Genomic DNA, 13,967 nt, shown 5'->3' with positions numbered 1-13,967 from the left:
CAGAGAAGCTCTGATAAAAGCTTAAATGTCTCAAATACCATCTTGAGACCATGGCCAGAGCTACAATAAATGTCACAAATGTCTGTCTTGATTTTTTTAAAAAAGTAACAAGAAATTATGGGTTGATTGATAGAATCTTTCCCCACCCAGAACTTATCTAAAAGCCCTAAGTTAATAGCAGGCTACACTGCCCCTGAGTGACAAAGAATAAATGCTGAACCTGTGTGAACCACAGTAATGATGGTGTGAGGAAAAATATAGTGGTTTGTTTTTTTATCATGTACTGATACACTGTAATTGGACATATTAAGGTGTTTGTAGTAGCATACTTTTTCTGTGCTTGGAGTTATTTTGACATATATTTTAAAACAAGGGAAATTTACTCAGCTGCTCAAATTAGAAGATCAGCAATGAGCTGAGGGCACATCTTCATAGATAAAGACTAGAGCATGACCATGTGTGTGGAAAAGAGATGCTGAGGAAGGGGCCATCACTGTGGATGATTCTTGGCATGCCTCCCAGATGTGTCCTTTTCTCTAGAACCTGTGCTGGTGTCAGTGACTCACCTGTAACCAAAAGAGAACAGCAGAAGTTCTTTTCTGAGTCTTCAGGGGAGTTTCCTCCTGGTTTTCTCTCATTTGGAGCCCCGAGGTGCCACTCAGGAAGTGCAGCTATCAGTGACCATCATGGTGGAGAGGGGAAAGATGCTAAGTATGGATGAATCCACCTTGGACCCTTCATGGGAGCACAGCCACCAGTTAGAGGTCAAGCAACACTACTTAATACCAATGAAATAGAAGTCAAGTGGTCTGACCTCAGTTCCTAACTCTAAAATAATAGGTGTAGTCAAATGTTTGTAGAGTTGTTAGCCAACAACAAATAATTAGGACTGTCAGTCCCCTCTACCCTCAGGGAAGTCATCAGTAAGGAATGAATTGTGAGCATTTATGCCAGCACTAGGATTGCATTGCAGAAGCATGTAGTTTGACTAGAAACCCAGGCAGAATCTAAGGAGTGGAATTAATAACTGGAGTCTTCTCTAAGTAAAAATTAGAGGTGCAATCAAAGTGACACCTGGCTATGAACTTCTGCCTTGAACCTTCTTACATTTTCTGTTTTCAATTTCAGGGTCACCCCATCCTAGGTTGTCTTACTACATTGTTTATTGCTCTATCTCTGAGTTCTAACCTTCCCATCATCATAGATATCTACAAAGTAAAAAGGACATCAGGAGAGCTTTCTGACTGCATCATCACTTTGGACCTGTCCAGCCCTCACCTAGATAGTTGTTGCTTCTAAGTACAGTAAACTTAGTCATTTAAAAAAAAAAAGACTCTTTTCTTAGCACTGCTTTCATTGTATCCCATAAACTTGGGTATGTTGTGCCTTCATTTTTGTTGAATTATAGGAAGTGTTTAATTTCTGTTTTTATTATGTACCCTACCCAGAGGTCATTGAGTAGGGAGTTGTTCAGTTTCTATGAGTTTGTAGGCTTTCTGTTGTTTTGGTTGTTGAGTTCCACCTTTAATCCATGGTGGTCTGATGAGATGCAAGGGGTTATTTTAGAATTGAGAGACCATCTTGGCATATTTTCCCTTTGATGAGTATGAGGTGTCCTTCCCCATCTCTTTTGATTAGTTGTGGTTGAAAGTCTATTTTATTAGACACTAGAATGCCTACTCCAGCTTGCTAAAAGCTGGAAGAGTTGAGGGATGGAAGGACCAGGAGGAGGTGCATATCAGGAGCTCCATAAGGAGACTATCAAGGCTGGTGGATCTGGAATGGGGGTCGGGGTGCTGCACAAACTGATGCACCAATCATGGACATTGAAAACAGAGAACCCAGACCTCCTGTTCAGATGTAGCCGATGAACAGCTCATTCTCCATGTGTGGAAGGGGAGGATAGCAGGGGACTGCCTCTAACAGAAACTCTGGCAATTTGATCATTGCTCCTTGGCAGAGAGGCCCTGTGGGAACACATCGGAAGGGGATGCAGGCTATCCAGATGAGACTTGATAGGCTGTGGTCAGATGGTGGGGGAGGAAGACCCACCTGTCAGAGGTCTAAGGGAGGGAAAGAGGGTGAGAGATGGAGGGATGGAAGGAGGGTAGAAACAGGAAGGGAAGAGTGAGGGGCATTGAAATCTGAATGTAATGTGAATGATTTATAATAAAATAAAAAAATTTTAATCATTTTTAAAAACTAATCATTACATAACTCTGATTAGTGGCAAATTCCTGATCCCTCTGCCCCAGTCTTAAGAGCTGGAATTTTAGGAATGGAATCACACTAAGCAAGAGAACTTTTTGTAAGTCACATCAGGCCTGGCTTAGAAATCCAAAGTGACCCCATGTTGTCTATCAGCCAGCATATTAGATTGGAGAGGTCATGGAAGCAACATGAAACAGATTTTTTGGAGGCAGCTAATGATATCAGTGTGGCCTCCACATACATACCGTGGCACTCAAGGCTCTCAGTGCCATGGATCTGTGGAAGCTAATAGCAGAGTGAGCAGCCATGGCTGGGGAGGGCAAAGGTGTGGAGGAGTCAGCTCTGGGGAGGGGCTTGTCTTCAGCACTGGTGGAGGGAACTGAGCTGAACACCCTAGAGAGTTGCCTTCAGGGAATTGCTCAAGTATTTTCCAGATGCCTTTAGGAAGACCTACAGAATCATCCTGTCTCACTTCCTGGCCCTACACTGACTCTTTGCTTACCCTTCCTGCCTCTACATTCTCAGTGACCCTCTCTTGGACCAACTTCACGTCGCTGCCTGCACTTAATCTCTGTCTCAGCATCATTTGGGGAACCCGGTCTTACTAGAGTGACATTTATAATAAAAGAATATATTTTCCATGACACATGGGGCTGAAGTATTCCCTCTACCTCAGGTGTGTCATAAAACTTGTTTTAAAATTACAATAAGATGGGGGAAACATAAAGGAACAGAAAAAGGAATGTGGAGACACTGGTAACAATGATGCTGACATATCACACAAAAGATGTGAGCAAACCAAAGATAGTTCAGCATAGGCAGTGGAGTTTGAAGGGATTCCATGAAAATCCCATGAGCATCAGCCCTATATACCAATCAGGTAGTGTGCTTAAATATTAAACAACATCCAGCAATTATCTGATGTTTGAGAAAGCCTCTCTCCACCACACCTGAGCCAAAAATGAGACCTGAACCAAATGGAGGGACCTTTAGAAATGGTCTGGGATCTAGGCACATTCAGGAAAAAGAACATTCTTTCAGTTGTACAATTAGTATTTTCAGAGAGCTAAAAAGTGGAATTAATTTTCTGAAGCAAGTCAAGGAGGTAAAAATACAGCAATGAAAGAACAAGAAGAGTCCTTGGAAATACAGCAGTGTAATACTCAGAATAAAGCCCCATAAAGGGCTTAGAAGACAGCTAAAATCAAGGGCAAGAGGTGGGCAACAGTACACACACACACACACACACACACACACACACACACACACACACACACACACGAGACAGGTACAAGTTTCATTCAGCAATTGAATAGCAAGGACTTTCACTTTGGCATTTTAGAATACCATAGAGAGAGGTGCCCTTAAACATTCCCAAGGAGAAGGAAGGGATCACAGAAGTATACTGGGTGTGGCTGATGCTGGCTTGATAAATATTGGAAATGAGAAATGCATGAGAAAAGTTGTAAAAAGCCAAGGAAAGAAAAAGGTTCCACATGGGATTATATATCCAGCTAAACTGTCAGTCAAACGAGATAGAATATAGCAATTTACAGGCACATAGAGTGGATTCTAGGCAACTTCAGGAATACCTATTGCAAGGTTATATCTTCCTGAGTGGAGGCTGGAGTTCCCAAAATAGCACGGCAGAACCGAAGGGAGTAGCAGGAAGTCCTAGTGTGATGGCACACACCTTTAGTCCCAGCACTTAGAAGAAAGAGACAGGTGGGTCTCTGGGAGGTTTAGACAACCCTAATCTACATACTGTCAAGGCTACCTTGTTCAAGAGGTGGGGTGTGGGCTTCCTGTGAGGTATAGGGCTGCACCAAAGAACAGAAGGACAGGAGAAAAATACTGCAAAGTTTGAATTTGGACTTTTTCCCAGGCCAGTGGTCTGTGGTCCAGCGCTCATTAGTGGTGCTATCCAAGCAGGCATGATCACAGCTCACAGCCAGCACACATCACAAAGGGACACAACAGACACTCCACAGTACTGCAGCCAGGGACAGAGATGCCTTAGGGAGATAGCTGTATATCTTGGTATCCATGTCAAACCTTTAGGATCTCAATGTACACAGAACTGTATGCATTATGTACATCAGAACTGTGTACATCAGAACTGTGAGCATCTAATGGCAGTGGGTGCCATGGGCTCATGGCCCACCTATCACAGGACAGATGAGCTGATGTTACCAGGCCCTTTTCTGGGATCTCTAGAAACCACCAAACCCTGGGGTGTGATCAATTAGTTTAAGACCTTTTGGGGAGGTCTTCCTCCGTATAGCTCACACAGAGGTGGTTGCTATATGTTCTTTACCCAATCGTTACCTGGCCCTGGGCTTGTGCAGATGAGCCTGCCAGCTTTCGTGTGTGTGTGTGTGTGTGTGTGTGTGTGTGTGTGTGTGTGTGTGTGTGTGTGTGTAGTTCTATGAGTCAGGCTACCCTCAAAAGCCTGCTCAGGGAATGTGAGATCTGGCATTCTGTATCTAAAGCGTTCTCATCTCAGAAGCTAGCTATTAGCTGAGGCCTTCTTATTCATTCTTCTTCCATCATAGCCTCTGTCATCCAGGACTGTTAGTGAGCATGCTCTGCTCAGGACATCTCAGGTGACCTTAAGGTGGTGTGTTACAGTGTAACAATACTCAAGAATGCAGGAAGTGTCTCTGTTAGACAAGAACTGGCGATTGAGCGTGAGCATGGAGATAGCCACCCAGTTTTCAGATGTAAGCTGTGGTAAATGGATACATTTGTATGCAGACTTTCCATCTCACCTGTGTTTCATTCTTATTAAATGTTGTGTATGTGGCAGCTAAGATCAGAGTGAAAGCTGCTTGCCTCTAAGAGCTATTGCCTTCCAGAGCTCATATTGGGATCGCTGTACTGCTCCCACTAGCAGAACAGCTACTGGTATCTTGTACTGACCCAGTGAATGTTAAATGGCAACAAACCATGGGAATGCCTTTGATAATGCAAAGACATGTAAGGGAGCCAGGTACTCAAACTAGAGGAAACAGGGGGAGTTAAAGGTGCCTATGGTGATAGTAATTTTCAGAGAACAGATTACAAGGGTTGCAGGAACCTGTCACAGATTCAAACTCTGGGGATCCAGCGTTTGCTGCCAAGGCCCTCATGCTGTGCATGACCCAGGCTTCTCCATGAACAACCAGCAGGCTGACTGGGTAGATGATGTGGAACATAGAAGCATCTGGCCTCACAGCATCCTTCCCATAGTAACTATAGGAAGAACAGAGTGGCAGGGCAGTCTTTTCAGAGAAAATTGTGGTTTTTCCAAAACCTCAAACTAAAGTAGTTTTCAGCTAAAGAATAAAAATGCTTTAAAGGCATCTTGTCAAAACTTCAATCTAGAGTTAGAGAAGCCTACTGAAAGACCAGTGACCAGACACTTTGGTGAATACAGTCTCAACAGAGCAGGAGACTGGGTGTTCTCTAAGAGAGCTTGCCTTGGTGCTACTAATGTCAGGGTCCCTGGATGTCAGTGAATCACCTATGAGACTTTAGATGTGAACACTTGAGATGTGGAGATGCTAGGACCATGAGTTTCTACAGATACTAGGATCCTTTCCCTGACCCCATGGAATTGCCTCAGTTTCCTTCATCCTGTAGCTGTTTCAATGTGTCCAAATGTAGAGCCAACACAAAGCCATATGACCTGAACTTAAGCCTCCTATAAAACTTCCAGCTGAAGTGCCTATTAAAGAGCAAGCCAGAAAACGCACGCAGAAGGGAACAGGTGACCACAGAGAGAATGAGGACTATTCCGTCCTGCAAAGCTAAGCTCAGTCTGGTGGATAATCCAGGGAACTGGATCTTCAGCAAAAAAGGGAGACATTAGGCAAGCTAGGTGAGATCAACCTTTTGTATCTCCACATCTGGAAATGTCTGGACCCACCAGGAGACTCTGCAGGAATCCTTGCAGAATCACCTTGGTCTTCCACAGAAAGCAATGTCTAGTTTAAATGGAACCATCACCTGGGACTGGCCTATGGATGCATGAACTCTCCCACCAACTACACAGAGCCATTAAAATGACCACCCAAGAAGAGGAAACAACTGTTTCTCTGCAAACTTGGCATGTTTTACTTTGAAAATCAGAGCAAAGAGACTGTCACATGTGTCAAGAAGCCTTGAATTCTTTGACATTGCATTTCTTTGACCCAGTTGTTGGGTGGCCACAGTTTTAGTCTAAGGAAACATGAACAGGTCGTGGCAATTTTAGCCAATGCACAATTGTCCTCATCAGGAGTTCTCCATTTTTAGGAGTTGTATTTTCTTAGTTTAAGATTTTATTTATTTAGTCATTCATTTGTTTTATTTACTTCTTTATTTCATCCATGTAGCATGGTGTAAGTGTTGGGATCCAGGGATCCAGACATTCTGGGCAAGCACACAACACTGAACTCCATCTTAGCCCTTTTTTGATCTCAGATGGAATAGCCTTCATTCATACAGAAAGTGAACAGCTTTTTTGAGTCTTAATGGCTACTTTTGCTCTCTGATTTTAAAATCAGATTTTCCTTGTATCTCTATAGCCAGGCAAAAGGAGAGAGCTCTTTAACTCAGAAACCAGAGCTCATACAGTGGGCTTTGCATATTCTCTCTCTCTGTCTCTCTGTCTCTCTGTCTCTCTGTCTCTCTCTCTCTCTCTCTCTCTCTCTCTCTCTCTCTCTGCCTCTCTCTCTCTCTGTCTCTCTCTCTCCCTCTCTCCCTCTCTCCCTATCTCTCTCCCTCTCTCCCTCCCTCCCTCCCTCCCTCCCTCTCCCTCTCTCCTTCTCCTTCCTCCTTCTCTCCTCTCTCCAGCTATGTCTAAAACCCTGTGCTTGGAGTTATGCCTACATTATGGCTGCTTATTATTTCACTCTGGGCTCTCCCCACCATGTGTGTGTATACACATGTTGGGGTGTATATACAGAAGCTTGTAAAGGCAGAGATCACCATCAGAAATTTTCCACAATTACTTTCCACTTGCTTTTTGAGATAGTCTCTCACTGAAACTAGAGCTTGCCAATCTGGCTAGAAGGCTAGCCAACCAGCCCCAGGGATCAGCTGGTTTCTGTCTCTCCAGCTCAAAATGTTCAGGCACACACTGCAACAGCCAAATAGGGGCTGAACTCAGGTCCCCACTCTCACACAGAAAGGGCAGAAAGCCCTTTATGAACTAAACCATCTTCCCAGCCCAGTTTCTAAGGTTCTCTTCCCTCTCTTACACATTATCTGTGAGCTGAAATCCACCTGCACAGTGCTAAAGAACGGAGCCATGGCTACTGACCACACCACTAAGGCCCTCCTTGTGCCCCACTCCTTTAGATGCAGAGGTGCACACCAAGCCACCGTGACTCCAGACTAGTGAGCCACCCGCACTTCCTGTTTTAGGGCAAACATTACTCACAACACATTGGTTAAAGGTCAGGGAAGATATACCAGGGAGCTCGTTTCTAATGCACTGAAGGAAGCAGACAGCATCTTTCCCATAATGTTAAGGGGTAGGCTAACTGACAGGGCTTCACAAGACTCGGTGAGTCTAAGGTTTTTGTGGCCAGGAAGGTATGTGTAGATCGATGGAATCTTTCATGTTTGCTATGGTGGCTTTCAGAGTACTGGATTCTAAAGTGACAAAGGAAAAATGGAAAAAAGGCCACCTGTGGTGATCCTCCAGTGGTGCAGCTTATTAAGTGGGCCTGAATTTGGTTACACTCTAAAGGCTGGTTGAGATTAGCTTCTGTTCTATCTAGAGGAGCCCCCAGGTAGATAGTCCATGTGTGTTTCTGTAGTAATATTAGTTACCATCCCTAGGACCATGTGGTAGTTTCTCAGTGGCCTTAGGAATAGGTGGCAACATTATGGTTTGGACCTCCTAGAGGCAAAGATTCTCAGCTACCAGCCCTGGGTAGCTCTTGGAAGAAATGCTCAAGAACTGAAGAAAAGAGAGAACGTTCTTCTAAGGCAGACTATGAGAAGGAAGGAATGAGCTTGATTCCTGGGTATGAGTGCTCTGGCTCTCAGTGCTCAGAACTTTCAGTACAAGACCAGCTGCCAGGATGGGCAGGCTGCTTTCATCCCTGGAAAAACAAAGATCGGCTATTAAAGGCTAAACCATGCATGGCTTTTGACGGTGATATTTCAGCACCTACACACTTGGTCATCCATTAATGGCCATTAACTGCCCACCAACATCACCACCACCACCACCTAGGGGCATACTCTAGGCTCCCAGTTGACCACAGAAGACAAGGAAGTGCAGGTCCTAGTTCACAATAAGTACCCACAGGTTCAACTCTGATGAGATAGACTAGTGGAGCTCAAGAGAGCCTCGGGAAGGTTATCAGCTAAAAGAGGCTCTGCCCTCCTCTGTGGACTTCCTTTGCTGCACCCCTTTCATCTTAGCCCAGGCACACCAGGCTAGGATAACAGCAGGCAGAGGCAAGCCTGCAGCTTGCGGATGGCCCAGGGCTGTTTGGGGTTAATGCCAAGAAGGGCAATTACAGTGAATTATGTTATAGGACACTGGAGTGTTTGGGAGTATTGCTAGATAAAATGGAACCCAGCTAATTATAGCTTAATTAATTAATTACCGCTGTCCTTGGAGGCTTTTCATTTTTAAATTCCCTCAATTCTGCTTCCTAAGAACCTTGTCCACTGTTAGCTTCCAAGCTCAATGCCAGAGCAAGAAATGAGAGAGGGAAAAAAACAAAAACAAAAACCTAGCTTTCAGGATTCAGAAGTCAGTATCCAGAGAAGGGGTTCAGGGGCAGATGTGGGTTCTTATGAACACATCACGGCTTTCCTTTCTCACTAAATCTGATTCAGGAGAATGTGGAAAATGAAAACACACTCACAAGTTATCTCTAAGTCTGACCATCTATGACTCATGACATCTGTTACTATTTTTAGGTTAAGTGAATAAAATGTTCTCTTGTACCTACATCTAATGCAGAAATGTCACAGGTGAACCATAAAAAGTGGAGCCAGTGAGAAAATACAGATTTTTAGTGATGGCTTATGAGAGTGAGTTAGGGGACCAGAGTGTCCTCTGCTTCTTAGGATGAGCCTTTCTCGGCATCACTCAGAGCTGTGTCTTGGCAGCACACACTTCACCAGACCATGAGCCATGTTCCTCCAGCAGTGCCTCAACAAGGCTACAACTTAATCCAATAGCACCCTACTTCCTGAATCAAGGACCATGTGTAGCACTGTAAAGGGTCCCAGCCAGCCAGGGAAATCTGAAAGCGGGGACTCAGGTTCCTCAGCCAGCAGTTCTGGCACAGGAGGCTTCTGAAACTGGGTCAGAGGCCTCTCAGTGTTGACACCGGCTTCTGTAATCATCTCTGGGATTCCCCCAGTCTCAAGACACTCATTATGGAGATGGCTTCATAGCCACCCCTGCAGGCAGCAAGGACACCTATAGTGGTCTCCTGTCTTATCAGAGAACAAAACCTTTCCCAGAGTTGTTCTGGAGAGAGATGAGACCTTCCTACAACACCAAACTCCCTTCCCTTGGCTATCGTATCTAGTCTCAACTGTGGAAAATGACAAGAAAGGGCGGAGTTAGAGAAGGGCCTTCAGGCTCTGCCCCCACACAATTGATTCTGATCCAGTATCTACTTTGTACATTAGTTTGCCTCATGACCCCAGGAAGTGAAAATCTAATTAAACCAGTGCCTCATTATGTAACCAACTCCTCAAGCACAAAGATGACAGCCTTACACAGGATACTTTTACCAGTAGATGAATATTACCAACCCCAGCTATGGCAAGGTTGGGGAGCAGTCAGAAATCAAGAGTGCAATAACACTCTAAAGAATTGTGCCTCCAGGCTTCTGAGATGATTTAACAATATCATGTCCCATTTTTTTCTCTGTAAAATCAGAATAATTTTCTTCCCCACACTTCCATTGAACTATAGAGGTTGAAAACATGCTTTAGAAATGGGTATTCTACTGAAAACAATACTGTTGTTGAGTAGGAAGGGTGGTCCTAGAGATGAGAGCCACACCCACCTCTGGCATACCATTCCTGAGACCCTGGATATGTCAAGGTGTGACTTCCTTGACACAAGACAGAATGGAGGTTTTGACTTCCTTGCCACATGGGGAGCAGTGGAGAACATGAGCCATACTTGAACAGCTATACTTGCCTGGTGCTTAGTTAATGTAAGAATAAATGTCATTTCCCTGTGTCAGTGCCTGTGGTGGTGGAACCTCTCTGTAATAGAGTGAGGTCAAAGGTTGGAAGAGAGCCAAGCAGAGCCCTCTCCTTGCCATCCCTTCTTTTTTTATTATTAATTTATTCATATTACATCTAGATTGTTAGCCCTTCCCTTGTTTCCTCTCATTCTTCCCTCCCTCCCACTTCCCCCCTTCTCCCCTCCCCTATGTCTGTGATTGAGGGACACCTCCTCCCCCTATATATGCTCTTAGAACATCAAGTCTCTTCTTGGTAACTTGCTATCCTTCCTCTGAGTGCCGCCAGGCCTCCCCATCCAGAGGACGTGGTCAGAAAAGGGGCACCAGAGTTCGTGTGAGAGTCAGATCTCACTCTCCACTCAACGGTGGAGAATATCATGTTCATCGTTGCCATCCTTTCTAACTTGTCCACTCTCCTTTTGTTTTCCTCTGCCAACTCTGCAGACAAACAAAGCTGTGGCCAAAGGAGACTTCCATCAGGCCAGCACCAGCTCCCGGAGGGCCCTGTTCCTGGCAGTGCTGTCCATCACCATTGGAACTGGCATCTACGTGGGTGTGGCTGTCGCCCTCATTGCCTACCTCTCCAAGAACAACCACCTGTGAGCATCCCAAAGGCTGGCATGAAGGAGGGAGAGCTGGGCCAGGTGTACGAGGGCAGAGAAGAAGAGACACCTGTGTGATACTGTACAGTACAAGTGATTGCCAAATGACTTCGTGATGCCCTGGAATCTTCTACTCCTGGGCTTCTTTTGTTTTTATCCTTCAACTTCATCTTCAGCACTGTGCAGAGCACCAGGCAGCCAGCAATGCTGATTCTTCCACACGGAAGCTCCAAAGATTCCAGCCCAGAGGCTGACCCTGGATGGATTCTAGTGGATGGATACCAACCCAGCTCTGCAGCCTGCCAGTGCCTGGACCACCACCCATTAGCAATATACAAACAGTTAAAAATGTTTATTTTTATGGAATATGGTGCAATAGGCAGAATGCAGGAGACATGTCACCACTAGCTGTGGCCCGCTTAAATCCTCTGTGTGTCCCTCATCTTTGTGGCTTCCTTATCAGAAACAAGTGGGTCTGAGAAGGAAAAGAAAACACCTGCTGGGAGATCTGCTGTCTCTGTCCACAGATGGGTCCTGCCTGAGAATGCAAAATTTGAGGAGCATAATGCCTGCTTGGCCCTGTTCAGTCCCAGCACGCTGCCCCAGCTTGGAGCATCAGGCTTCCTGCAGATACCCAGCAATACACAGTTCTGGGGCCTCATTAATCTTAAAGGGGAGGAAGCCAGGGCTCCTCTCTAGAGCAACCCCAGCTTTTGCCCCAGGAGCCTAAGGGAAAGGAGCTATGAACACACACACATAGACACACACACAAGCACACACACGCACACGCACACACACACACATACATACACACACACACACATGTGCGCATGGTGTTTAACTCTTGGACGCTCACTGTGGTCATGAGCAGCAATGCTGGGGATCCCGGAAATGAGAAGGGCCTTACTCTGTCGACTAAATGAATGGCTATTTTCTTGTCATTTTTTAAAGTGCAACTCTTGCTTCATGCTGCTTCAGTTGCCAGATGAATGCTGAGAAATAAGTAATCACAGATGTTTTAATACCATGTCATTGCTGTTTTACGAGTGTTCATTATTTAACAAAAATTATCTTTTAGCTTGTTTGCCTATGCCTTTTCTTTCCGATGAATGGTGGTGGCTGGACTCTGTTCTGATTATTTACTCTGTGCTTCACTAGAGGAAGAGCCAGCCAGCATGCAGAAACCATGGGTTTGAGGCCTTGCAGGGCAAGTCTCATCAATCACGCAGCCCTGGCTACTTAAATGTCCACCTTGAGCACCATCAAAGGTTACAGAAGCCCTCTGCCTGGGATTCCCCATGAAGTACTTAAAATATTCCCAGTCCCTAGAATCCTGGTATAGTACAGGTGAGAACCGTGGCCTGGAATAATGATAACAAGATTAGTCTTTTCCATTTTCCACTGCTCACCTTGACCTTAAACTCTTAATGTTTAAAAAAATTACTAGCACTGGTTTCCTGAGTTAAATATAGCATTCATCTTTTTAAAAAAAAAACTTGGGTCAGCCTGTGGCAGCACAAGCCTTTAATCTCAGCACTTGGAAGACAGAGGCAGGCAGATCTCTATGACTTGGAGGGCAGCCTTAGTCTACAAAGCGAGTTCCTGGACACCCAGGAGTACGTGGAGAAACCCTGTTTTAAAAAACAAACAAACAAAAAGCAAAACATTCTCTAAGCCCATACATAGTTCTAGGGAGAATTATAAAAGATGCTCAAACACTCCCCCAATGACAGCTGAGTAAGCGGGACATATAGAAAGAATAGAATTGGAGTCAGCCTAACCTGGATTCAAATTCTGTCATGCTAATTCTCACTGTGTGCTCTTGGACAAATTGCCTATAGTTCTGTAAACTGTGTCTTTTGGACAAGATAATTGAAAAGGTTTACTTCATAGGATGGTTGGGGACTGTCTTTGGCCAAGACAACAGTGATGGGTGTAAGTAGGTACAGTAGATACATCCATCTACTCTGGTTACTGTCAGCATTATTCGTAGGCCATTTTATAGCTTGTTTTTTATCACTTCATCTTTCATCCCAGCTTCTCAGAATGTGTGCATCATGAGCCATTGTATAAAATGGGAAGGGGTGTTTGCCTGAAGTGATTCATTTTAAACTCCATCTGGTAAATTTGGTAAAGACATGGTTCCAGTTTGTCTAGGCAGGTTAGCTTGTTCATGCTATCCCAGCTTCCCACTGTGGCCCAGTTTTGTCTTTCCAGATAGAAGAGCCTCGGTTTACAAGGCTGATGCCCTTGCTATAGATGATCAAGTCTCCAAGGGGCCCAGGAGACTTAAGGTCACTCCGGTCATCATGTTGGTCAGGACCAAAAGTGTGTATGCAGAGTTGGAATTAATGGACTGGGGCTCTGTAGGTCACCAGCACATTTAGTGAGTAGAACAGTGCAGGGAATAGCATGGCCGTGGTGACTGTAGAACTGGCTGAATGCCATCCTTAGTGGACATGTTATGTCAGTATCTGCTGCCAGAAGCAGAGCGATCTTCTTGCAGCCTGCACTTCCTTCAGTCTTATTATCACTGTCATCATTGACTAATTCTGCATAGGCAATCCCTTCCTTGGCCCCATGGGGACAATCTCATGTCCACATTCTAGGAGGAACATGGTAAGTAAGGATAAAAACTGAAGCTCAGAGAAAGGAAGAGACTCTACATCAAATATGTAGGCAGGTATTATGGGAGGGCAGAGCCATACCTGAGAAGTCCCAGCCTGGCTTGCACTGGTGGCAGAATGCTACTTCTGGCATTTACACCCTTGACTTTGCCAAGGAAAAAGTATCTTTTCCAAGCCAGCCCATTCAAATATTATGAAGTCATTCACACAACCATACTGTTGTAAAGCAGAGACCCAGAACACAGTCCCTTTCCCCAAAATTACTGTGAAGCCAAGCAGAAACTATAGCTTACTCAGTTTTATCCAAGTCTTGCACCTCAGCTGCA

General features: G+C 44.9%; 1 protein-coding gene across 3 annotated transcripts in view; it reads left to right on the top strand.

Moving 5' to 3' along the window:
- The window catches only part of SYNDIG1 (synapse differentiation inducing 1), a 161,682-nt gene extending 149,591 nt beyond the window's left edge, over nucleotides 1-12,091 (top strand). For all 3 annotated transcript variants that reach the window (XM_084776124.1, XM_084776122.1, XM_084776123.1), the window contains one exon: nucleotides 10,857-12,091. In XM_084776124.1, coding sequence (XP_084632250.1) covers nucleotides 10,857-11,015 — 159 coding nt within the window. In that variant the 3' untranslated portion in view covers nucleotides 11,016-12,091. The remainder of the gene's footprint in view (nucleotides 1-10,856) is intronic.
- The last annotated feature ends 1,876 nt before the right edge of the window (nucleotides 12,092-13,967 follow it).

The sequence above is a fragment of the Acomys minous genome, assembly GCF_964271855.1.
Source record: "Acomys minous genome assembly, chromosome: 3".
NCBI lineage: Eukaryota > Metazoa > Chordata > Mammalia > Rodentia > Muridae > Acomys > Acomys minous.
Note: the sequence above shows the minus strand (reverse complement) of the source record. Positions and strands in the feature narration are given on the sequence as shown.